Consider the following 27397-nt stretch of genomic DNA (forward strand, 5'->3'; position numbering starts at 1 on the left):
ATGAAGACAGAGATCAGGGGATGCAACCACAAGCCAGAGAATGTTAAAAGTTATCAGCAAACCACCAGCATCTGGCCGAGAGCCTAGAAGAGATTCCCAGTCACAGGTCTCAGAGAGAACCACCCTTGCCAATGCCTTCTCCCTGCACTTCCAGCCTCCAGATCTGTGGCTGGTCTCTGTCATCTCTTTAAACGTATTACAGCAGCACAGAGGAAGCACTCAACAATTGTTTAGAGAATGACTGGGTCCAGAAGACCCGGCCCTTTAATTCACTCTGTCCCCAAGAGTCCTAAGCCAAGTCTTTAGAAGGCAGCCGGACCTGTGACCTTGCTCACCCATCCCACATCCCTGGAGAGAACTTCTGCAGTTGCTCCTGACAATTTTAAAGTCTGATCTGTTTGATTTCTCTGACAATCAACTGTCTATTCAGTTTTCAGCATCTGATTGTCAGGCAAGCTGTTCCCAACTTAGCCCCTGCCTAACTCTTCCCAGGCCATTCTCTGCCTGCATTTTCTAAGCACAACCCTCGGGTCCTCTGCATTCCAGTAGCCTCCCTGATGGTCCACTTCTCTGCCTCTGCACCTGACCTAAATCATCAACACCTTATAATGAATCAGCACCCTCAACCTCTCACCTGTCCAACTCCAGCAGCCAGATAGAAAATTCAGCAAACTGATGAAGCTTGAGAGCCTGCATCTTATGATGAGCTGGCCTGAAAACTCTAGTTTTGGCTCCTTTAGTTTTATTGCCATTGATTGGAAACATGCACAGGTATTAGTTCTGCACCTAAAACAAAAATCTGTATATAATAAATACTATAAGCAGCACAGACCCGAGCAGGAATATGGCTGCAAAGGCTAAACTTTAGTTTTCTTCTCGGCCCAGAACGCCAAACACCTTTCACAAACAGGTTCCTACTGCCAAAGGGAAGAAGTTTGAGTTTGTGTATCTAACGGACCTAAATATCTAAGGGCAGGAGTCCCCAACCCCCAGGGCCGCGGACCCTACCTGGTGGCCTGTTAGGAACCAGGTCGCACAGCAGGAGGTGAGCAGCAGGCTAAAGAGCAAAGTTTCACTGCTGTTCCCCATAGCTGCATTACCTCCTGAATGACTGCTGGCACTACCACCTGAACCAGCCTCCCCCAACACCCCCACCGCCCATCCGTGGAAAAATTATCTTCCATGAAACAGGTCCCTGGTGTCAGAAAGGTTGGGGACCCCTGTCTAAGGGAACCACACTAATGGGAGGGGGGGGAGCCGGGAGGGGGAGGAATCCTGCATCTCTAGTAACAGCAATAGCTCCACTTTTATTTCATAATTAACTTAAGTTTATACCCTAATTAGAGGTTAGTTAGAGCTTCTTGAGCTAATTTCTAGAAACATTCAGAAGCAACATTTTGTTAGATAACCTCACAAAGATCCTTAATTGTGTACATGAATTAACTAAGGACATAATTTGCCTTAAAAGTTGCCAGTTTCTCTAGCGAAAACCTTTAGGAGGCTGAGTCCTTAGTTTTGCTAAGAACATTGCTCCTAATCATAACAGCTAACAGTCACTGAGTGCTTTTATAAGATCAGGCCAGGGTTCTGAGAAGCTTCAGAGATTCTCTGATTTAATCCTGCCCACAGCTCTGTGAGCAAGCAAACTGATGCCCAGAACGCTTAAGTACCTTGTGCAAAATACCCAGTCAGAAAATCATTAAATGCAGCCAGCCTCCCTGCACTGCCTGCGCCAAGAAAGAGACCAGGCTGGAGGCTCAAGGTAGGTCTCAGGCTGGACCAGCGACCAGGGGCCGGAGTCTGACTAGAGGCTTGGAGAGTAGGGACTCACTCGCCTGGAAGCTCAGCCCACGCTGGGCGGGGACTGGAGGCGCGGCTGGGGCTTGGCCAGGATGGAGGGGCGTGGCAGGTTAGAACCAAAGGCCTTGGAGCAGGAAGAGGCGCGCACACTGTTTCTGCAAGTGGACTTAGCCAGTCCTGCCACCCGCCTTGCCACTTCCTAACCAGGCCTAAGCCAGCCTCCAGCCGGAGCTTCGGTGGCCTCTCCTGGCTCCGCGCGCCATACTGAGGCACGGGGGACAGTGGAGGTGGCCTTTCCAGGGCGAGGGTTACAGACAGGATTGAAACGGATCCTTGATTTTCCTAATCTTCAACCACCGAAGGAGGGGCTTGGTGCTTGGAATCAAAGAATGAATTACGCACGGTTCATCACGGCCACAAGCGCAGCCAGAGAGCATTGTGCCATTCGAGTAATGGGTGAGTCTTCGCCGCGCTCTCCCCCGGAAGGGTCCCAGCAAAGCTGCTCTTGTGTCCTGAAACCGGTTCTGCGCAGTCTTGGCACAGAAGACCAGCTAGAACGGGCACGAGGGCAGTAAATCATCAATAGAGAGAACACAGGCCACTGTGCACTCGTCCTGGTTAGAGTCCAGAGGGCTCTTCAGGACACAGGAGTCTGGGTTGGGGGAGGGGGTGTGTGTGTAAGGAGGGTAATGGGAGAGAGAGGGGTGCAATGGGAGCCTGGCAGGCAGGGAGGGGCCGAGTGGAGGAGCCTTTTCTGTTACTGTGGCCCTTGGCTTGTCTGTCTGGTCACTCTGCCTTCTTAGTTGCACCTGTCTATTCCTTAGCTCCTCCACCGGTGAGGCTGGTCCAGAAAAAGTCATCTTCTACGTTTCTTTTAGTCTAGCATTCCTCACACTCTAAAGTTTTACTGACTTTAATGCAACATGCTGAACCATCTCTGTTTATGAAAGTCTTCACTGAAAGTGTTTCTTCTCCTCCTCATTTGTTGAAGCTGAGATATTGGGCAAGGCATCGAAATCTGCCCTCTCTTTGGCGGCTGGAGCACCAAACCCCAACATGTTCCCTTTCAAGACTGCAGTTGTCACCATAGAAAATGGAGAGGCCATTCAATTTGATGAAGAAATAATGAAGAGAGCACTGCAGTATTCTCAAAGTGCTGGGTACTGATCAGTAGATAATTTAATTTTGTTGGTTCATTTTCATGAACAATATTCTACGGCCTGCTGATGAAGCAACTTGTGTCCTTTTTAACTGGGTATTCAGCAGTTAGGAAGGTTTGGGGAAGAGTTTTAGAAGAATAATTAACAACAGCAATGATACTGAATACTTAACCCAAGTGATACTTCTCAACCTTAAATGACTAGGAGAGGGGGAGGTGTTTGGAAGGAGGTTCCATTTGAGCTGAGAGTGGAAAAAAAAGAGAGAGGGGGAAGATAGCTAGGTGAAGAAGCAGGGTAGGAGAAAGGAGGAAAAGGATGACTCAGGAAGCAGCCAGTTAGGTCCTGGGGACATTTTTTGATCATTTTGTTCCCTTTCTAAACAGGCAGCTATGCAAACATGTTGCCCTCAATTCAGATGTGTTTAATTTCATGAAGGCACATGGAACACATATTCTAAGGCTTCCCTTAGCTGGTCTTCTTCCAGTGCTAAAGGGTAACTCACAGAGTGTCTATTAATTATACTTTATTAAAGACTGTTTGCTCGGTGATTGAGGAATAATGCATGTTGGGTGCATAAGAATTGTATAATGTACACCTAGGCTCTCTTTCTGTAATACAAAGAACTTACTAAATGTGAACGTCTAGGTATCCTACAGAAATATCCCTAAGCAAAACAAAAAAATTAATTATGCAATGAGTGCTCTAATGTAAAAGAAAAAGTACAGGCTTTGGATAAGAAAGCTGTAAAGTCAAGTCTCAGCTCTTTTAATCACCAGCTGATTAATTTTATGTGGATTTCTTAATCTCTAAGTCTGTTGCCTTGTCTTTTAAGTAAAGATATTAATATTGGCAAAAAGCATTTGAGGACTTTTAAATTGAATGTATAAAGTGCTTGGTATAAAGTTCCTGTCTACTATTATGATTTTCACTACTGGAAATTTTGAAATGCATTTTGTACTTTAGACTCCCAGAGCTGTTATCCTGGCTAAAACAGTTACAAATAAAACTGCATAATCCTCCCACCATCCATTATCCACCCAGCCAAGGGCAAATGGACATATGTGTCACATGTGGCAGCCAAGAAGGTCTCTGTAAGGTAAGACTGGAAGGAAGGGTACCTGCGGGAGGAATCAAATACTATGTTCCCCCATACAGCCCTCTCTCCCTTAACCACAGAGCACCATGTTTTGTGGGTTAGGAACTCTTCCTTGTCTTCACCTAGAATCATAAATGGAACTTAAAGACATTCACCAACCTGACTGCTCTTAAACAGAGATCCCATCATCAATGATCCAGGGCTCTGAGTCATTAGGACAAGATTCCCAGTCAGGGAGAACTCAAGCCCTTCCTGCAGCTTAGTGAGCGCTGCTTAGTCTCATCTGGCTCAGAGATTCAGGCTACATTTCTGTTATGCTTGTGGCTATAACATTTCAGTGTATGACTTTTAAATTTTTCAGAGGGTGTATCCTGATACTCCTGAGCTGAAACGTCATTCCCTTGTGTGTCTGCTGGTGTCATCGTCTGTGCCTCCTGCCTCTTGTGCCCTGACTCCCTCATGGTTGTGCTTCTGCAGGTCTAAATATATAGTCTGTGTCTGTGTCTGACTTCTCCTCTGGGTTAGTTCTCTCTCTTTCTCTCTCTCTCTCTCTGTCTCTAGTCTGCTTCTCCCCTGGATTCCAGGACCCCACAGAGGTAACCATCATGGGGGGTTCCCCCAATAAAGAGACTGCATATATGGTTCAGTTTCATCTATTCTTCACTTTTCTTTTTCATGAATAATTAGTCCTGGATAAAGAGGCTCTATATTCAGTCTTCACATCCAGATTCAAGTATGACTCTTGTTTATCTCAAACCAGAGTAGCTTTCTTGCTGTTCTTTTTCATGTAAATGTGCAAGCTTGCTATTTTAATGAATTTTAATTAAATTATTATTACAGAATAATGTATTAAAGTAATAAGACTTTATAATTTTCCTCCCTCTTTTTGGACTCAATTAGGAAAAATAACAGGATTAGCTGCTGTTTGTTTTTTTCTTGAAGAGGAATATTTGTGATGCCCCAGACTAGTAGGAAAAACAAAAAAGCTGTTTTCAGTGAAATTTTTTTCTTAGGAAGGTCCACTTTTTTTTCCAGAAAGATACTCAAGAAAATTTCTTCTCTGTTGCAACATCATTCTTATCAAAGAGGAAGATAGCATAGATGGCCAAATGCATCAGTCACTCACTGGCTTATAGCTATGCTTGTTACAGAGGCATCCCGGGACTCTGGTTTACTATTTCTTCCACTTTGTTCTGCAGGATGGAAATTATTTTAGGTGTCTGTGTCTCAGATAATAAATGTCCCTCCCTCCTCATTCAGGATATTTTACTTCCTCATGTTCCCTTATTGACATGGGAAATGTATGTGATAAGATTTTCAGCTGATCCATGGATAACACACAAGCCACCCCACTGATTTGTTTGGTCCTAAGAGGTCTTGTCAATCATGAATTAATTAGAAACTTGTCAGAGGAGGACATTGTTTGTCATAAAATGCCAACAGCTCATAAGGAAAAGTAAATGGAACATCCTAGATCTAATCAGGAAACAGAGGTCACATCTTCTGTCTCAATGGATAATGGCCATGCTGTTTGTCAAGAGCTCTAGGTTGTTAAAATAATAGGGAGGAGATGCTTGACCTGGGGATTGTGAAACATCACAGGATAGGAAATGATTATTCTGTGACAAGTGTAAGATTTAGTCAGAATGGTGGACTAGTATCTCCATGAGGGTAAAAGCCATGCTGTTATGCTCATCACTTTCTCTCCAACCTTTACACAGGCCTGGCTTATAGCAAAGATTTTTAAATTACTCAAAAAAGGAATAAAAGGATAAATGAATTTTAGGAGCAAAACCAGTTATTTTTCATTATTATTATTTTCAACCTAGAATGGAGGTTTGCAAACTATAGCTTGAGAGCCAAGCCAGCCCTTGTCTGATTCTGTAAATAGAGCTTTATTGGACTCAGCCACACCATCGGCTGAGGTATTATCTGCAGCCGCCTTCTCACCATACAGGCAGAGATGAGTAGTTGCAACACAGACACCGGGGCTCACAAAATACGTACCATCTGGCATTTACAGAAAACTTGCCAACTCCTTCTCTAGAATCCTAGTGAGCTCAAACTAAAAGAAAAAGGGGTGCGGGGGGGTGTTCTAAGACTGGAAACCATACTATCCAAGCTAACCTATGCTTCTTTTGTTAGGTGTTTGAAATGATTGTTAATCCTAGAGATAATGTCCTCGTAAATGAACCTATTTATTCAGGAACAATTCATGCTGTGAGTACACATTTCTACAAAAGGCAACTCTCTTTCTTATAATAAATAAGAAGAAACCACTGCACCTTCAGAATTATCTGTCCACCGAAAAATAAAATAGCATCTTTCTTCTGTAAACAGGAGAATCTTTAATATATGCAAAATCTATTAAATGTATGTACCCTCTATACATTTCTTTTTACAGTCTAAGTGTAGAGGTGCTAAAATTGGGTTGTGCAAAATCATGTCCAGATTTCTTAATATTTCACCTGAAATGCAACTTAATTTACAAAGACTTTTTTTATTAGTATCTATATAACCACATGCCTAAGGATGATCAAATGTCAATGTAGAATAACTGTAAAGTAACATGGAATTTATTAGTTTTTAAATCCACAAGTAATACATAATATGATTGTGTTTTCATTAAATTTTCACATAAATGATGTCATATGTATTAATAATCCATTAATTCATCTCATTTATTTTTCGGTATGGGGTGAGATAGGGTCTAATTTTATTTTGTTTCTATTTGAAAAGATTCTCCAAACCCTAATTTTTTTTTAAATTTTATTTATTTATTTATTATTTTTTGGGGGGTACACCAAGTTCAATCATCTGTTTTTATACACATATCCCCGTATTCCCTCCCTCCATTGACTCCCCCCCCACCCTCCCTCGAGTCCCCCAAACCCTAATTTTGAATAGTCCATCCTTTTCCCTCACAAATTTGTAATGGCTTTTGACCATACACCAAGGTCCCATATAACTTTGTCTCTCTTTTCTGTTCCATAGATTTATTTGTCTACCTCTGTGCTAATAACCAGGGTGTGTTCATTATCAAAGCTTTATAATAAATCGAGATTTTTAAAGATTAAAACAAAAACAAAATAACAACAAAAAAAACCACCACCACCAACAAAAAACAAAACAAAACAAAACCATGGAGTGATTCGGACTTTCCTCTCTAGTATTAATTAATGGGACTCTAATGTCCAGAATGAGGAAGCAGATCACCTGCTCTGCTGGGGCCTGCTCAGATCACGCCACTGTCTGGGGCACAATACTTTCAGGTCGATGTGAATACGACTGGAGCACAGTTGGAGAAAAGCAACGAGAGTGAACAAAGAATTCGAAATAATACCATAGGTTGAATTGTCTTAGGAACTATACTCTTTTCCCCAGAAAGAGAAGACTCCACAGGGACATGAGAATTGTCCTCAAGTACATTAAAGTTAACCATGTGACAGAGAAGTTAGATTTGTCTGTGCATGCCTTAGGTTGATAGAACTGGAACCAAAGGGTGGAAACTACAGGGAAACAATTTCAACTCAATGTAACAACTTTCTAACCATCAGCCTTACCAGCTCTCTGAGGAGTAAAGCACTGTCCATCACTGCAGGGGCTCAAAGTAACTTTCAACAGCCACCTGAAACGAATGCTAGCAAAGTAATTCTAGTTTAGAGTAGGGGATTTAATAAGATGATCCTTACGCTCTATTGAATCTAACTTCATGGGTTATCTTTTCTTTTTGGAATTTAATGTTATCTTTGTAAAAATGAATATATACAAAGCAATTAGCTAGTCTTGATGAAAGGCATATTTCCTCAACACTCCTAAGGAAGGGTAAAAATATATTATAAACATTGTTTTTCTAATGAACAATCTGAAAAGTAAATTAAGAAAATTCCATTTCTAATAGCATCCAAAATAATAAAACATCTGAGAATAATTCTACAAAATGGGTGAAAGACTTCCACATTAAAAACTACAAAACATTGTTGAAAGAAATTAAAGAAGACGCCAATAAACCAAAACCATCACCTTCTCCTGGACTGGACAACTTAATACTGTTCAGGTGTCAATACTACCAAAGCTATTGACAGATTCCACGCAGTCCCTATCAAAATTCTGATAGCCTCTTTTGCAGAAATGCAAAAGCCAGTCCTTAGATTCATATGGGATTAAAAAGGGTCCAAATGGCTAAAACAATCTTGAAAAAGTGCAGATTTAGAAGATTCACAGTTCCCAATTACAAAACCAACTGCAGTAATCTGTAGTAATCAAAACCGTGTGGTACTGGCATAAGGATAGATACATATTCCAATGGAATAGATTTGAGAGTCCAGAAATAAACCATACAGCTGTGGCCAATTGATTTTGACAAGGGTACCAAAACTATTAAATAGGGAAAAAGAAGTCTCTTCAATGAACTGTGCTGGGACAACTAGATTTCCACATGCAAAAGAAAGAAGTTGGACCCTTACTTCATGCCATATAAAAATTTAACTCAAAATGGATAAAGACTTAAATATAAGAGCTAAAACTATAAATTCTTAGAAGAAAACATAAGGGCAAATCTTCTTGACCTTGGATTTGGCACTATTCTTAGATGTAACAATAAAAAATACAAGCAACAGCAACAAAAATATAGATAAATTGGACTTCATCAATTAAAAATTAAAATCTTTTGAGCATTAAAGGACATTATGAAAAAAGTGAAAAGACAGCCTACAGGGTGGGAGAAAATACATGCAAATCATATGCACGGTAAGAGCTCAAAATCCACAGTATATAAAGACCTCCTACAACGGAACAACAAAAGACAAAAATTAATTTTAAAATAGAAAAAGGACTTGAGTAGACATTTCTCCAAATAAGATATATAAATGGCCAATAAGTACGTGAAAAGATGTTCAATATCACTAGTCATTAGAGAAATAAAAGTCAAAAACCATAGTGAGGTACTACTACACACCTACTAGGATGGTTATTATTTTTTTTAATGGGACATAGCAAATAGTGGTGAATATGTAGAGAAATTGCAACTCCTGTACATTGCTGGTAGAAATGTAAAATGCTGCAGCCCTGTAGAAAACTGCTTATCGGTGCCTCGAAGAGTTAAACATAGAATTACCATAGGGCTCACCAATTCCACTCCTACTATGTACCCAAAAAGATTTGAAAACTGGGGCTCAAACAGAAACATAACCGTTCATAGCAGCGTTATTCACAATAGCCAAAATGTGGGAGCAGCCCAAGTGTACATCAACAGATGCATAAAATGTGGTCCATCCACACAATGGAATAATATTCAGCCAGAAAAAGGAATGAAGTTCTGATACCTGCTACGACATGGATAAACCTCGAAAACACTATGCCAAGTGAAAGAAGCCAGACACAAAAGGACAAATACTGTATGATTCCACTGACATGAAAAATCTAAAATAGGCAAATTCATAGAGACAGAAAGTTGCTTAGAGGTTACCAGGGCCTGGGGGAGGGGTAAGTGGGGGTTTTTTGCTTAATGCCACAGGGGGTCTGTTTGGAGTGATGAAGAGATTTTGGAAATTAATAGGGACAATGGATGTACACATTGCGAATGTAATTAATGCCACTGAGTTGCACACTTTGGCAAATTTTTGTTATTTATATATTTTGCCATAATTTAAAAAACGAAAGTAAAATCATTGCCTTTTCTTAGTGACTATATACTATTATTTTCCTAAATTCCTACAGCATAAGATTATACAGTGCTTACAAACATAAAACTTATATCTGTGTAAACAGCACACATGCACACACGTTTTTTCACACGTCCGGAGACCAAGGCCAGGCTGTGAGGGAATATACTGATGTGTGTGTTTATTGCATGGTCCAATATTGGCTTCTTTTATTCATGTTTCTGTGATTTTTAAGTCTAAGCCCTTTTAAATTTACCATAGGTGGGGTCTGGATTAGTCTCAGTGCACAATTCTACATTTGACCGCTAAGAAAAGTGTTTGCTTATCCTTTGAAAAATTTTTTCCGAGAAACTCACTCAATTATTGTTATTTTTTAAATTTTTATGAAATATATTCTGGTTGCTTTACAATATTGTGGTAGTTTCAGATGTACAGCAAAGTGATTCAGTTATACATATATATGTATAACTTTCAAATTCTTTTCCATTATACGTTATTACAAGATATTGAGTATAATTCCCTGGCTATATAGTAGGTCCTTGTTGGTTATCTGTTTTATATACAGTAGTGTGTATATTTTAATCCAAAACTCCTAATTTATCCCTCTCCTCTTCTTTCCCTTTGTAGCCATTAGCTTGTTTTCTGCGTCTGTGTGTCTATTTGTTTTGAAAATAAGTTCATTTGTATCATTTTTAGATTCCATATATAAGCGAAATTATACAGTATTCGTCTTTCTCCATCTGACCTACTTCATTTACTATGATAATCTCTAGATCCATCCATGTTGCAGAAAATGGCATTATTTCAATCTTTTTATGGCTGAGTAATATTCCATTGTGTGTGTGTGTGTGTGTGTGTGTGTGTGTGTGTGTGTGTGTGTTTAACATCTTTATTCATCAGTCAGTGGACACTTAGGTTGCTTCCATATCTTGGCTATTGTAAATAGTGCTGCATGAACATTGGGGTGCATGTGCCTTTTCAAAGTATGGTTTTCTTCAGATATGACCAGGAGGTGGATTGCTGGATCATATGGTAATTCTGTTTTTAGATTTTTAACAAACCTCTGTACTGTCCTCCACAGTGGCTGCACCAATTTACATTCCCACCAACCGTGTAGGAGGGTTCCCTTTTCTCCACACCCTCTCCAGCACTTGTTATTTGTAGACTTTTCAATGATGGCCATTCTGACAGGTATGAGGTGGTACATCATTGCAGATTTCCTTTGCATTTCTCTAATGATTTGTAGCATTGAGCATCTTTTCATGTGCCTGTTGGCTATTTGCATGTCTTCTTTGGAGTAATGTCTATTTAGATCTTCTGCCCAATTTTGGATTGGGTTCTTTGTTTTTTGGATATTGAGCTGTATGAGCTGTCTGTATATTTTGGAAAATAATCCCTTGTCAGTTCCATTGCTTGCAACCATTTTCTCCCATACTGTACGTTGTCTTTTCCTTTGCTTGTTATTTACGTGCCAATTTTTTTCTTTATTTTTGTGCACAAACATAAAACATGAAAACACAAGACTTTCATAAAACTATGTCCATAAGCAAGGCCACTACTTGTGACTTCGGCCTCTGCAATCGCTACTCTATAGTATCCACATGCCGTGGCGAGCCACTGCCCTGATGCTCCTTGGTGCCCCAGCACCACCCTGGCTCCCCTGGCCCCTCTCCTAAGACCACCCTGAACCCCGTACGACACAGCTAATGCGCGCATGGCAGGGGGCCTCCAGGACCCCATTCCAGCCTGCTCTGTGTCTGATGTGCCCATGCTACACCACTTGTCCAATATTTTGAATATCACCTCTGCTTATAACTATTTTATGTATTAGCATCACAGATGCTTTATAAGATTAATTTGCTTAATATTCCTTAATTATAAGGAAAATATTCCTTAATAAACACCTATTTTATGAACCAATTCTAAATGTAATTATACAGATAATGCAATGTGGGAGTAGAGATGAGTGCAGGTTTGTGTTTCACTGCATAAATGGTAACATTCTCCTTAGTGTGAGAATGGAGGGCACTGATATTTTGTTACCATGTCTGAATCTTGGGCTTTCTTCTCTCTTTGGACTGGCAGCTGCAACCCCTGGGCTGCAACATGATCAATGTTTCCAGTGATGAGCACGGGATTATTCCAGACTCCCTGAGAGAAATACTTTCCAAGTGGAAACCAGAAGATTCAAAGAACCCAGAGAAAAACACCCCCAAATTACTTTACACTGTCCCAAATGGCAACAACCCTGCTGGGAGCTTATTAACAACTAACCGCAAAAAGGAAATCTATGAGGTATTTTCAAAGAATGTGTTACTTGGCTGTGTTCTTGTTTCTTTCTGATCCTTTAGAAGAGGGTGCTGCAAGTGCCTTCTCTTATTAGCCTCTTGCTCTCAAGGAAGATGATTTTTAATAAAAGGAAGTCATCTATGCCAAGGGTCCCAATAAATTTAAATTCAATAAACTATTACACCCTTGTGGACTATGAAATTTTTCTTTCCCTTTAAATGACATTTTCTTTGAAAGAAATGTTATTCTTGGTGGGATGTTAAACTCCATGAGGTTAATTGACCCAAATTTGATTTTCATTATTTTATGTCTATGTTTTCAACCTGGCCCTTACCTTTCCTACTTCTTGTCATTTCCAGTTAGAAAGAAATTCCTTAAAACTAGGAGGCAGGCTCCTTTTGTAAAGTCTATTCTAGGTAGCTGACCTTGATGCCTAAGATTTTCACTATAAACCTTTTTCTCAGGACCACATATTAAGCTACACAGAAATGGGTACAAAGAACTATAACTCGAAGTGCTTTTCATCTTACATAGCTCTGAAGAAATAACTATGCCCCTTTAACCTTTTTTAGCTCGCAAGAGAATATGACTTCCTCATCATAGAAGACGATCCTTACTATTTTATGCAGTTCAACAAGGTAAGTGACAGTGTCAACACAGCCCACTATCAGTAGATAAGTGGCTGAAAGTGACTGCACTGATTTGATTTTAGCTGGCGTTGCTGAGTATTTGCATCTCTGGTATTACTGCTCTCTCCAGAAATTCCTTACCTTTAGAATAGTGGCTGACTCTATGTGCCAGGCATGGGGAGGATTGTGTGAGTCAAGGGTGAGGGTCGTCTTGACTCCACATCCAGATCGTAGCTCCTCAGACATCGTACCGGGGATATGGAGGGGGTGTCTCCTTGGGTGGCAACCTCAGTCTCTCGGGGCTGGCTGATGAGCTGAGACTTCGAAGCTGTATTCAGACAGGAGGACTGTGCTCAGTCAGTGATGTGGTGGTGGGCAGAGGAGGGGGCATTCCTAGCATCTTGCAGCCTGCTCGGCACCATCCTTGTCACTTAGGCACTGGAACTTACCTGCAGGATAATGGGCTTTTAGATCCCTTTCTACTACATATGTACACTGCTGTTTCCGAGGAGACAGCAGCAGTGTTACAAACTCCCAATGCCCGATTCCTCAAAATCCAATACTATTTGCCCTCAGGGCTGCAGAGAACAAACACATGGATTCAGTCCCCACTTTAAATCTACTGAAAAGAAACAGAACTCTTGGCTTTTTATCTACTTTGCCTGAATATCATGTCTGCCTGCCGGCCACCCTCACCAAAAACATACCCCCCTTTCCTGCTGGCATTTACTTTTGAAGTAAATATGGAAGTCTCAGCATTGCACACTGACCACATGGCTCATCTTCATTGGCACCTCTTTTGTGTTTCTAGTTGGTCTAAGGGTCAACCTTCTCTTTCTAAACAGCTCTGAATGCTGATGGTCCTCTTCGTTTTGGTCTTTTCCAAACTAGTTTTTCTTGTATCCTTCCCCTAAATCTAGTTCATCCTGGATCTCAAGCCTTGGCACAGGGAGGTCCTGTGTGAGGTTCCTGTAAACTCACAGGAGTGGTGTCCTGAGCAAGTGAGAGGACGTGTGTATGTGTCTTTGGCAGAAAAGCCGTGAAGATCGGCAGATACGAATAGAAGAACACGCATCTCAGTCTTACTCCATTTCAAAGGGCTGAGATGAAAACAAGGAAAAGGATGTTGGTCCTACTGTTCTCCAAGTCCATTCCTCCCCACTCTCTGCACAAAGCAGAGACACGGTCTCTAACAGACGTCCCAAACCAACAGTATTTTTCTTCCATTTCAAGCCCTGGGCACCGACTTTTCTCTCCATGGATGTTGATGGGCGTGTCATCCGAGCTGACTCTTTTTCCAAAGTCCTGTCCCCTGGGTAAGGCCCTGCTCTGCCTTCAGGATGCATCAAGAGGTGACGCTGCACCACAGCATCTCTTAGTGCGAATAGTTCTCATTTAAGATGCTGCTATCCCCATTTGATTATGACTATTAATACCAGGCTTTTCTCCCAATTTGTCCCCAGCGGTCAAAAATACTTGCCTGTTAAGCTATAGCTGTAGGGGGTTGGTCAGGTTTTTGATTGTACATATGAAAGAACGCATTTAGAAATACGTGGTCAGATATGCATTCTATTTTAACTGTACAATTTAAATGTGTATTTTAAATAAGAAGTAGTTTTATTAGAATGTGTTAACTGTCTAGGTCCCTCTTTCCCCAGGTCACAACTTTCCTCCCTGTAAAATCAGCAACATAGTATTAATTGTTAATGCAGGGTTGGTATTGGCCTTTTCTCTCTTTGTGCAGGTTGAGAATAGGGTTTATTTCTGGTCCAAAGCCCTTGATCGAGAGAATTGTTTTACACACAGAAGTTTCAACAATGCACACCTGCACTTTTACACAGGTAAGGACAATTTAGGAAAGAGGAATTTTTTAAGTCAGATCATAATACAACATATGAGTAGTTGTTGGCAAATAAGACTGAGTGAAGGTGGCAGGAAGAGAAATTACTGATTGCATCTCTAGTTCCACATGGACTGCATTAGGAGACCACACACCACAGATGTGAGCTCTAGAAGGCAACAGCAATTTGAATGGACCTGGTGCTGTTTCACAGTGTAGGCAGAGTGCCTTGAGAGTCAGAGATCTTATTCACCTTGTGTCCTGCCATCTAGCCCAGGAACCCCCTAAACACTCTGTTGAACTCAACAGGACAGAAGAGGTTTGGTGAAGTAACACAGCATTAGCTTCATTGTCCTGGAATCTAACAGCAAGTGTTCCAAACCCATGTGGTGGCCTGATGTCTACCTCTGCTGCTCACGTGCTGACCTCCCCTACAGACACCAGCTGGAATGTGTTTTAATTAAAATGCAGTAAAATTATTTGCGGCAAATGTATAAATTTCCTCACAAGCTTTGAGAAATGATTGGACCCATCCCTAAGGCAACCTTGACAATCAGACCTTAAGGACAGAACTTCTATCTACGAAGGCAAAAGTGGTAGTTTATATAGATTGGACATTTGTTTGATATTATACATTCCACAAAGTGCAGATGTCCTCATGTTTTATCAAGTTGGGGACTTTTTTCATATTTTCTGTATCTGTTATCAACCAAATTCACTATCCATTTACAACATTTAAAACTTCCATTTTGGATAGAAAAATCTCTGAATATATTGCATAACTTCATGTATCATCTGCATGTGTTTTCTGTGTAGAGAGGCCATCCAGGGCAGCAGTTATTGGGTGGATCTGGGGCTGGACAGTCTGACTTGTGTCCAGGCTCTGGGACTGCTGGTGACCTCAGCAAAGTTAACTTCGCCCCGTGCCTCAGTCTGTTTATCAGTAGAGTGGAAATAATGACCTGCCTGATAAGGGTATTACGAAGATCAACTGAGCTGAAATATATTCATATGGTACAGCAGTTTCCAGCACACAGCAAGTTCCATATAAATACGTTATTTTCACTATTATTGTTGCCATTGTTCTTAATCAACCTTATTATAAACCATTGACTCACAAAGCTTCCTGCAGGTGGTTGCATCTTCTTTGGGTGGTTTCCACACACAATCAAGAGTGGTTTGCTGTTACATTTGGCAAAAAACACACTTTAGAGGATGACTGATGACCTTATTACTGTCTCATCCCTTTTAGCTCCTGGTATCACAGCTTCTCCACCAGTGGGGAGAAGACGGCTTCCTGGCTCACGTAGAGAGGTAATGTATTTTAGGTTCCATACTTTACATAGAAAGAGACTTCACTCTATTAATTTTCATTTTTGAATTGTTCCACAATAATGGGAAAACCACAATGGTAAAAAGTTTACCGCCTGACAGGTCAAATAAATGTGCTCTACTGCCTCATCAAGAACTCAACATTTTCCTCAAGGTAGAATATAGACTCTTATAGACTGGACTCCAGACCTTCTTAGTTTCTGCAATCAATGTAGCAAACACATCCTTTTCATTTTTTTTTCTTCGTCTAGGGTTCTTGATTTCTATAGGAAGCAGAGGGATGCATTATTGGCTGCTGCAGACAAGTGGTTAAGTGGTGAGTGGAACGCACATCCTGTCCTGGGATGAACAGTAGCCCTTAGATGAGTGAATGATAAACACCACATGGTATCGTCAATAACCCTGGGGAAGGAAACAGGGTCCAGGAGGAACAAGAAAATGTTACCCTGTAAATAATCTCAGAAGTAACAGCACAAACCCTGGTACAATTCTACCCATCTCTGCTATACCTGACTGCTGCCAAGTATCTGTGGTTTAAAGAAAAAATACCAATTAGTCTAACAATCAACCAGCAATAACCTAATTAAAGCTAAATAACATCTGTATTCAAAAGGTTTTCAAAATTTTGCTCCAAATAGAAGAGAAATTGTGAAATAAACAGCATACACCTTTTCTGACGTTATAAAGACAAGACAGTACAATCTAAGGCGGGTTTCTCTTTACAGACGACTTGCCTTTTAATCATTAACCTCATGTATCTAATATTTTCTATTGCTAAATTGATTTCAGAATAGTTTAGATTTAATTTTATATTAAGGAAGAAAGTAAAATGAATTGCATGGCTTTCATTACACCACTAAAAATGCCCTTGGCAAGAATAATAGGAAATACAAAGTATCCACTCCTTATTTCCATCATATCTTGTTCCCCAGGAAGTCTTGGTAAAAATAGATTACATCCTTTTGATAAGAGTACTATTCTACTACTTTGTATAGTAAAGTTAAAAAAAAAAAAAAAGGTTTTAATCAACAGCAAGGTGTTTTTTTTTAAGGCAGTAATTAAAATCAAAATATTCTTCCTTCTTGGTTTCTCTGTCCTTATATTCAATGAAACATACACCCTACAAATGACCAGAATTTCTTAACTGTATGTACTCCTTTCATAATTAATTACATTCTGATAAAAACTTCAATTCACTGGACTTCTGAACTATTGCATTAATGATAGGATTTATTAAAACACTAGAAGACTAGAAAGAGTTGAGGAATCCTCTCCTAAAATAGGAAGAGGTGGGCATGGCACTGGATCTCCTGCACTGCCCTGAGACCCACTAAAATCATAAAAAACACATGGATCCCCTCTCTCCCTTTGAACACACACCCCCCCCTTCACTTTTTGAAATAAAACTCAGAACACCCATTTTCAGGACTCATAAAACTATTTTTTAAAAATGCTATCACTGAAGGAACTTTTTTGGAAATACTAGTTTACAATTACTTTGATTTGTTATTTCAGTGATACAGTTGACATCATCAAAAATGACCTTTGGAAATATTTCTTCTCTTCTTTTTTTTGTAGGTTTGGCAGAATGGCATGTTCCAAATGCTGGAATGTTTTTATGGGTTAAAATTAAGGGCATTCAGGATGTAAGAGAACTGATTGAAGAAAAAGCGTTTAAGAAAGAGGTAAAACAGGAAGAAAAGCTACACTTTTTCTTTAATTTCTCAACAAAAATGGTGAGAGAGATTTATTGTTGCCCACTACCCCAACTCATAATATTTGCCTATCAGATACATTATCTCCTTACTAAGATCATAATAGATTTTGGGTACAGAATCAGTCTCCTGGTCTAAACTAGGGGAAATACAGTGACAGCTCAGCTACTAATTAGCTTAGTGACTAAAAGCACAGTCTCTGGAGCCACGTCCTTGGGTGTGAATCCCAGCTGGAGCCCTGTCCTAATATGCGGCGTTGGGTGAGGTGCCTTCCCTGAGTTTCATCTGTAAAGTGCAGATGATAAGAATCCTTCCCTCTTAGGTCACTGTGATGTTGGAAACAGTCAATATAGACTAATACCTGGCAAATAGCCAATGCTTGGTAAGTATTAGCCATTAGTGTTTTTTTATTATTTTTAAAAATTTTTATTGGAGTATAGTTGCTTTACAATGTTGTATTAGTTTCAGGTGTACAGCAAAGTGAATCAGTTATACATATATCTACTAATTTTTGGATTCTTTTCCCATATAAGCCATTACAGACTATTGAGTAGAGTTCCCTGCGCTATAGAATAGGTCCTTATTGTCTATTTTATATATAGTAGTTGTACATGTCAATCTCGGTCTCCTAATTTATCCCTCCTCCCCTTAACCTCTGGTAACCATAAGCATTAGGATTAAAATAAAAGGATTTTTTTCCTGATTATGAAAGTAAAACACACTCATGGTAGCATTATAGGTCATCAAAGCAAAATGAAAAATTTTTAAATAGCCCATAATTTTACCATCCAGATTTTTACGACCATTTGTGATACATCTTCTTGAAGAGCTTGTATATACCTAGTGTTTTGTCTATGAAATTATTTTTTATGAAAGTATAATTGATTTACTATATTACATTAGTTTCGGGTGTGCAACATAGTGATTCAATATTTTTAAAGATTAGACTCCACTTAAAGTTATTATAAAATATTGGCTATATTCCCTGTGCTGTACAATATGTCATTTTGTCTTGTTTATTTTATACATAATAGTTTTTACCTCTTAATCCTCTATTCCTATCTTGCCCTTCCCCCCTTCTCTCTTCCCACTGGTAACCACCAGTTTGTTATGTGTGAGTCTGTTTCTTTTTTGTTGTATTTACTCATTTTATTTTTTTAGATTCTGCATATAAGTGCACATTTGTCTTTCTCTTATTTCACTAAGCGTAATACCCTCCAAGTCCATCCATGTTGTCACAAAAGGCATTATTTCATTCTTTTTGTGACTCAGTAGTATTCCATTGTGTATCGCATCACATTGTGATATGATACACAATGGAATACTTCCTTAGCCCAAATATATATATATATATATATATATATCACATTTTTCTTTATCCATTCATCTGTTGATGGGCACTTAGGTTGTTTCCATATCTTAGTTATTATAAATAATGCTGCAATGAACATTGGGGTGCATGTATCTTTTTGAATTAGTGTTTTCATTTTCTTCGGATAGGTACCCACCCGTGCAATTGCTCGATCATATGTAGTTTTATTTTCAGAGGGTTTTTTTTGGATTTTTTGTTTTCTGTTTTTATTTATTTATTTATTTATTTATTTATTTAGGCTGCGTTGGGTCTTTGTTGCTGTGCGTGGGCTTTGTCTAGTTGTGGTCAGCGGGGCCTACTCTTCGTTGCTGTGCACGGGCTTCTTGGTACGGTGGCTTCTCTTGTTGCAGAGCACGGGCTCTAGGCGCACAGGCTTCAGTAGTTGTGGTTCACAGGCTCTAGAGCATAGGTTCAGTAGTTGTGGCACACGGGCTTAGTTGCTGCATGGCATGTGGGATCTTTCCAGACCAGGGCTCAAACCCGTGTCCCCTGCATTTGCAGGTGGATTCTTAACCACTGCACCACCAGGAAAGTCTTATTTTTAGTGTTTTGAGAAACCTCTATAATATTTTCCATAGCGGCTTCACCAATTTACATTCCCACCAACAGCGTAGGAGGGTTTCTTTTCTCCACACCCCCTCCAGCATTTATTGTTTGTACACTTTTTGATGATAGCCATTCTGACCAGTGTAAGGCCGTACATCATTGCAGTTTTCATTTGCATATCTCTAATAATTAGCGATATCAAGCATCTTTTCATGTGCCTTTTAGGCATCTGTAAGTCTTCCTTGGAAAAATGTATATTCAGATCTTCTGCCCATTTTTTATCAGGTGGCTTGTTTGTTTGATATGACTGTGCAATTCTTTTACATGATTAAAATTACACAGAAAAGTTTATATTCTGCTTTTTTCATTTAAAATTAGCCCACAAGGGTTTCTTCCGGGTTCTTTTCTCCTTTTGTACTTAACTCATAACTCTACTTCGATTTCATTCAGAGGCATTGATTAAGTTGAGACATCTAAATATGCTTCTGTGTAGCTTTCCAGTTTACTAAATCAGTCATCCTTTCTCCATTAATTAGTTCCTTTGTCATATTTGTCACTCTTTTGTAAACACCAAGATCTGTTTCTAAGATCAATTTTGTCTTGACACAGTAAGTACAAAGAACAGATCATGTTGTTGTTGGCAAACTCCTGTGCTAGAGCATAAGAGACAGTCTAGAGGTCAGAGCTGGGAAGTGGCTGCCTGGACTCAAGAGCCAATCCACTCCCCTGGGAAAATCACTCATTCTCTGTAATCATTGTAATTGAGTGTAGGACTCATGCTTTATGAATTGTTTTAATGCTAATAACAGCACATAGAAAGTGCTTAACAGATACTTAAATGACATAAAGAAATGCACTTTAGTAGAACAAATCAATTTTATTACATCTTCTTTGCTTTGTTATCAATGCCATTATTATCCAGAACATGTGATAAGTGGCTATTTGTGTGTATCCCTGAGCTAGGAGCTAAGGATACAGACTTCATACTTTATTGATTTTTTTTCGGTCCCTTTCCTTTACTCCATATACCCTGTTGCACGTACCTTTATCTTTTCTAAATATCTCTAACTTTATCACTTCCGCCTTAGCTCAGATTTTCGTCATCTTACAAGGAGATTATTACCGCTCCCTCCTTCTCTACAGAAACTTTCTTCCAGCACATCCCTAAACTGTTCCACAATATTGGGAGAAATGATGTTTTCATTTCATTGTTAATGAGGAAAAAAAAAACCATCTTCCGCCTTGAAATCTTCTCCCCAGAGTGCCCCAAATCATTTCATTCCCAGCTCATCTAACTTCAGCAGAGAGGGCCCATAATTTACACCATGTAACCACAAGCAGTTACTTAAAGCTTTGAATGTCATGATTTTGCTAGACAACAATCTCAAAGGCTTTACACAACCCAAGTTTATTTCTGACTCACGTACAATTTTCAAAGACGTGGTCTGCAGGTTCCTCTGCTCCCCTCTTGAGTCAGAGACCCAGGTTCCTGCCATCTTCTTGCTATGCATTTTTCAACACATGGATCCACGATGACCTTTGCATGCAGAGGGCACGATGGGTCACATAGGGAGATGTTCAGGGGCCAGGCCGAGAAACAGCACCACAACTTTCCCTCTCCTGGCTGGGATTCAATCACATAGCCACAGGCATCTAGATAGAGGCTGGGAACCCTGTGTTTTCATGCCCAGGAAGCAGAGGACACATGCTTTGGGGCAGTGAGCTGTCAGCCACAGAGGTCACCAAGAAGACAGGTGTCCCATCATTTGGACACAATGACCTATCATTTTTATTCCTTCACTTTATGTATTAAGTTTTTTCACTTCTTTGAGTGATCAATTTTCTTTGCACCTTGGGGCCTCTACACTCTGTATCTTTACGCTGAAGGATTCTTCCCCTACTTTTTGCTTGGTCAACGCCTACTTATCCTTCAACCCCCAGCTTAAAAGTCACCTCCAAATTTGATAACTTAAAAAGGGTATTCCACACTGATTCATTTGCAGATGTTGAAAAATCCTTCCATTCCTGGGATAAATCCCACTTGATCACAGTGTATGATCCATTTAATGTATTATCGGATTTGGTTTGCTAGTATTTTGTTGAGGATTTTTACATCTATGTTCATCAGTGATATTGGCCTGTAATTTTCTCTTTTTCTGTGGTATCTTTGTCTGGTTTTGGTATAGAATGAGTTTGGGAAGCGTTCCTTTCTCTGCAACATTTTGCAATAGTTTCAGAAGGATAGGTGTTAACACTTCTCTAAATGTTTGATAGAATTTACCTGTGAAGTCATCTGGTCCTGGACTTTTGCTTGTTGGGAGTTTGTAAATTACTGATTCAATTTCAATACTGCTAACTGCTCTGTTCATATTTTCTATTTCTTCCTGCTTCAGGGTTGGGAGGTTGTACCTTTCTAAAAATTTGTCCATTTCTTCTAGGTTGTCCATTTTATTGGTATTAGATGCTTACAGTAGTCTCTCATGGTTCTTTAACTCTCTGTGGCATTGGTCATAACATCTCCTTTTTCGTTTCTCATTTTATTGTTAGGCCCTCTTCATTTTTTTTTCTTGATGAGTCTGGCTCAAGGTTTATCAGTTTTGTTTATCTTTCCAAAGAACCAGCTTTTAGTTTCATTGATCTTTTCTATTGTCTTCTTAGTGTCTAGGTAATTTTTTTCTGCTCTGATCTTTATGATTTCTTTCCTTCTACTAACTAAGGGTTTTGTTTGTTCTTCTTTCTCTAGTTGCTTTAGGTATAAGGTTAGGTTCTTTACTGGGAATTTTTCTTGTTTCCTAAGGTACAATTGTATTCCTATAAATGTCCCTCTTAGAACTGCTTTTGCTGAGTCCCATAGGTTTTAGAGAACTGTGTTTTCATTTTCATTTCTCTCTAGGTATTTTTGATTTTCTCTTTAATTTCTTCAGTGATCCATTGGTTGTGTAGCAGCATATTGTTTAGCCTCCACATGTTTGTGTTTTTTGCATTTTTTTCAATATCTACAAATCAATCAGTGTGATATGCCACATTAACAAACTGAAGGATAAAAACCATATGATCATCTCAATAGAAGCAAGAAAAGCTTCTGATAAAATCCTAAATCCATTTATGATAAAAACTCTCTAGAAACTGGGCATAGAGAAAACACTCCTTAACATAATAAAGGCTATATATGAAAAACCCACAGCTAACATCATACTAAATGGTGAAAATCTGAAAGCATTTCCTCTAAGATCAGGAACAACACAAGGGTGCCCATACTAGCCACTTTCATTCAACACAGTTTTGGAAGACCTAGACACAGCAATCAGAGAAGAAAAAGATATATAAGGAATCCAAATTGGAAAGGAATAAGTAAAATTGTCACTGTTTGCAGATGAGATGATGCTATATGTAGAAAATCGTAAAGATGCTACCAGAAAACTGCTAAAGCTCATCAATGAATTCAGTAAAGTTCAATGATACAAAATAAATACACAGAAATTTGTTGCATTTCTATACACTAGTAACAAAAGATCAGAAAGAGAAATTAAAGAAGCAATCCCATTTACCATCACATCAAAAAGAATAAAATACCTAGGAATAAACCTACTTTAAAAGGCAAAAGAACTGTACTTGGAAAACTATAAGACACTGATGAAAGAAATTGCAGATGACACAAACAGATGGAAAGATATACCATGTTCTAGGATTGGAAGAATCAATATTGTCAAAATGATTTTAGTATCCAAGGCCAATTACAGGTTGAATGCAATGCCTATCAAGTTACCAATCACATTTTTCACAGAATGAGGACAAACACATTTAGCATTTGTATGGAAACATAAAAGAATGCTAACAGCCAAAGTGATCTTGAGAAATAAGAATGGAGCTGGAGGAGTCACATTCCCTGACTTCAGACTATACTACAAAGCTACAGTCATCAAAACAGTATGGGGCTTCCTAGGTGGCACAGTGGTTAAGAATCTGCCTGCCAATGCAGGGGACACAGGTTCGATTCCTGCTCTGGGAAGATCCCACATGTTGTGGAGCAACTAAGCCTGTGTGCCACAACTATTGAGCCTCTGCTTCAGAGCCCATGAGCCACAACTGTTGAGCCCGTGTGCCACAACCATGGAAGCCCATGCACCTAGAGCCCATAATCCACAACAAGAGAAGCCACAGCAATGAGGAGCCTGCACACCACAACAAAGAGTAGCCCCCGCTCGCTGCAGCTAGGGAAAGCCCGTGTGCAGCAACAAAGACCCAACACAGCCAATCAATAAATAAATTTACAGGAAAACAACAACAACAACAAAGAAACAACAACAACAGTACGGTACTGGCACAAAACCAGAAATATACACCACTGGAACAGTATAGAAAGCCCAGAAATAAACCCATGCACCAATGGCCAATTAATCTACAACAAAGGAGGCAAGAAAATATAGTGGAATAAAGACAGTCTCTTCAGTAAGTGGTTTGGGGAGAACTGGACAGCTCACATAAATGAATGAAATTAGAACATTCTCTAACACCATAAACAAAAATAAACTCAAAAGGGATTAATGACCTCGATGTAAGACTGGATATTACAAAACTCCTAGAGTAAAACAAGCAGAACACTCTTTGACATAAATCGCAGCAATATCTTTTTTGTGCTATCTTCTAGAATAATGGAAATAAAAACAAAAATAAATGGGACCTAAGTAAACCTAAAAGTTTTGCACAGCAAATTAACTATAAACAAAAAGACAACCTACAGAATGGGAGAAAATATTTGCAAATGATGTGACAGACAGGGGATTAATTCCCAAAGTATACAAACAGCTCATACAGCTCAATATCAAAACAAAACAACAAAACAAACAAAAAAAATGAATAACCCAATCCAAAACTGGGCAGAAGACCCAAAAAGACATTTCTGCAAAGAAGACATACAGATGGCCAACAGGCACATGAAAAGATGCTCAATATTGCTAATTATTAGAGAAAATCAAATCAAAACCAGAATGAGATATCAACTCATACCAATCAGAATGCCCATCATCAAAATTCTACAAATAATAAATGCTGGAGAGGGTGTGGAGAAAAGGGAACCTTCCTGCACTGTTGGTGGGAATGTAAATTGGTGCAACCACTATGGAGAATAGTATGGAGGTTCCTTAATAAAGTAAAGAGTTACCACATGATCCAGGGATCCCAATCCTGGGCATATGTATGGAGAAAAGTATAATTCAAAAAGATACACGCACCCCAGTATTCATTGCAGCACTATTTACAACAGCCAAGACATGGAAGCAACCTAAATGTTCATTGAAAAATGAATGGATAAAGAAGATGTGCTACATATACACAATGGAATATTACTCAGCGATAAACAAAGAATGAAATAATGCCATTTGCAGCAACATGGTTAGACTAAGAGATCATCATACTAAGTGACATCAGACAGAGAAAAACAAATATCATATGATATTGCTATATCTGGAATCTAAAAAAAATGATACAAATGAACTTATGGACAAAATGGAAATAGACCCACAGACATAGAAAACAAACTTATGGTTACCAAAGGGGAAAGGGGAGAAGGGATAAATAGGAGTTTGCGATTAACATACATACACTACTATGTATAAAATAGATTACCAACAAGGTCCTACTGTATAGCACAGCAAACTATACTCAGTATTTTGTAATAACCCATAAGTGAAAAGAATATGAAAAAGAATAGGAAGATAGATATACATATACATGTATATACATATGTATAACTGAATCACTATGCTGTATACCTGAAACTAACACAGCATTGTAAATCAACTATAGTTTGATTTAAAAAAAGAAAATAAATGTTTCATTGTTTGAATTTATTTTTCTAGTTACATTAAACATTTATTCATGTTTATTACAATTTCTATTGCTTGAATAAGCCATCCTTGTGCATTTTAAAGTTTTTCCTCTGTTTCTGTGCATTCTTTATAGCATATGGAGAAGAGGTAGAATTGCTGTATTTATTGTAAACACTTTTCCAGTTTCTATGCTTTCAGTTTTATTGTATGACATGCAGAAATTCTACATAAGTTGATTTTTCTCTTGTGATTTCTTTCATTGTTTTTTAAGTTTAAGAGTCGTCCTCCACTCTGAGATTAGGTTCACCTATATTTTCTTTTAGTTTTTCTTTTGGTACATCACCTATTTTCCATAAACTCTCTTAGATATTCATGCTTCCTGGATATAATTTCTACATTGACAGTTCAGCGCCTTGCCCCTACTTCAGAGCATCCTACTCTTTAGCTTCTCCAGAGCAGATGGACATGGTAAGTACAATATTCTCTTTAGAGTAACACTGGATATCAATTAATTTTTTCTGTTCATTTTGTGAGTTACAACATTGTTTGATATCTTCTTGGGTTTCTGAAAAACGGGTATTAGTTGGAAAGTCACGAACTACCATTCAAAGAAGTTGCCAGACTTCTATAGACAAATGATGCGACCACGTTGGGGTTGAATTTTATTGTCTTCATGAGCAGATTTCAGACCTACCCAGTGCTGGCAGATCACCAACATGTCAGGAAGCGAACCTCTTTTGTGCTGTCATGGAATTAGCATGAGCCAAAAGTACAAATTCATGAAGCCATCAGTCTCTATCTCTGAAGGAAAAGATATCAGCAAGGGTCAAATAGAATAATACTAATGATTAGAGTTAATTCATTGATTAATCACAAAGCCCAGCTTTAACCAAGATTACAGGAAGCGAAGAAGCGAGTTCCTATGAACTGTGTGTCTGGAACTCATGGAAGAGCCATAAACTGAGAGTCCAGTAATGGTAAGAAGAGTATATTCTTACCCTTGGAGATGGGTTATCTCTGGTGTGTTCTTGATTTATTTGCTTTCTCACATCATTAAATATGCTTTTCATAAGTTTTATTTGAGTAAAGTTGGACAATTGAGACTATACAGAAGGCATATGCAGGTGAGAAAAATAATTATATATACATGAAAAAATAATTCATGTTGTAGGAGAAAATGATGCTCTCGAGGGATATAAGAATTTTTTCAAAATTCCTGGGACTCTGATATGTTTCCATCTACGTATATTAGTGAACATGATGGCATTTGACCCAGATAAAGCTGAGGTTAAGCCTGACCTTTCATTGCCTTATCTCAATCTAAGATGGATATTCTTTGTCTAAATTTTTCAAGTTATGACAGACTTTTCCTAAACAGCATCCTAATTTCATTAATTCTTCTCTCTGTTCTCTTTTAGGCCTTCCAGGGATTAGCCCAATTTATAAAGGAAGCTTTATGAAGAAATCAAACTCTTCACAGCACTCACCGTTTGCAGATAAATTATTTCTATGTTTCAGGAGGAAGAAATGATCATTGGTATTAGACTTACAGATTGGGTTTCACCAAACACGTCATAGCTGTAGTAATTTAACTAGACAACTTTTAAAGGGCCCTTGAACCCATCAGATTGCCAAAATACATTTATAATCCAACTATACATGTTGATAAATTTTAAACCCACAAAAAATATTTTTATCCTAGATTTTATTGTAAAGAATTTTGTAGTTGCTTTATAATTTCCCATAAATTTTCTTTGAAACTGACATTTTACAGTAAGCTATTTGTAAGCAAATAGTCATGTTCAAAATGGTATATAATGTGAACTTTATTTTTTAGAAAATGTAATGAGAGCTTCTTGCAAAAATTGTTAGAATTTGACCATTATACATAATTTTCAGTAAGAGTATCACAGACATTATGTTACGGCATAGAAATCCTTTTAAAATAAAATTCTGAATCTAAACATACTAAAGGTCTGCCTGTGAATTCTAAGTAAGGAGGAGATAGTAAGGACTGAGAAAAATGTACTACATTGTATTTTCATGAAACTACACAGCTTTCAAAAATGCATTCTTGTCTATTACGTAATTTCAATCTACTAGACTACTTTGAGGTACTTAGGATAT

General features: G+C 38.7%; 1 protein-coding gene across 2 annotated transcripts; it reads left to right on the plus strand.

Annotated features, from left to right (window-relative positions):
* The first annotated feature begins 2034 nt into the window (after nt 1-2034).
* Nucleotides 2035-27275, plus strand: LOC130844136 (kynurenine/alpha-aminoadipate aminotransferase, mitochondrial-like). 2 transcript variants are annotated; one of them, XM_057720263.1, is made up of 13 exons: nt 2035-2256; nt 2792-2960; nt 3924-4056; nt 6202-6276; nt 11805-12014; nt 12581-12646; nt 13871-13953; nt 14382-14478; nt 15730-15791; nt 16061-16125; nt 17388-17494; nt 25637-25738; nt 26689-27275. In XM_057720263.1, exons 1-13 carry the CDS (start codon nt 2190-2192, stop codon nt 26728-26730), a joined length of 1278 nt encoding a protein of 425 aa, XP_057576246.1. In that variant the 5' UTR covers nt 2035-2189; the 3' UTR covers nt 26731-27275. The 2 variants fall into 2 exon arrangements, with proteins under 2 accessions (XP_057576246.1, XP_057576247.1); XM_057720264.1 differs by lacking the exon at nt 6202-6276.
* Nucleotides 27276-27397: the final 122 nt, after the last annotated feature.

Source organism: Hippopotamus amphibius, chromosome 2 (assembly GCF_030028045.1).
Source record: "Hippopotamus amphibius kiboko isolate mHipAmp2 chromosome 2, mHipAmp2.hap2, whole genome shotgun sequence".
Lineage (NCBI taxonomy): Eukaryota > Metazoa > Chordata > Mammalia > Artiodactyla > Hippopotamidae > Hippopotamus > Hippopotamus amphibius.

Excerpts from the sequence above, each read along its gene's own strand:
- LOC130844136 (XM_057720263.1), top strand. The coding sequence starts at position 2,190 with ATGAATTACGCACGGTTCATCACGGCCACAAGCGCAGCCAGAGAGCAT. Across the intron at positions 2,961-3,923 it reads CAGTATTCTCAAAGTGCTGG|ACTCCCAGAGCTGTTATCCT; the intron begins GTACTGATCAGT and ends TTTGTACTTTAG. Across the intron at positions 13,954-14,381 it reads TCCAAAGTCCTGTCCCCTGG|GTTGAGAATAGGGTTTATTT; the intron begins GTAAGGCCCTGC and ends CTCTTTGTGCAG.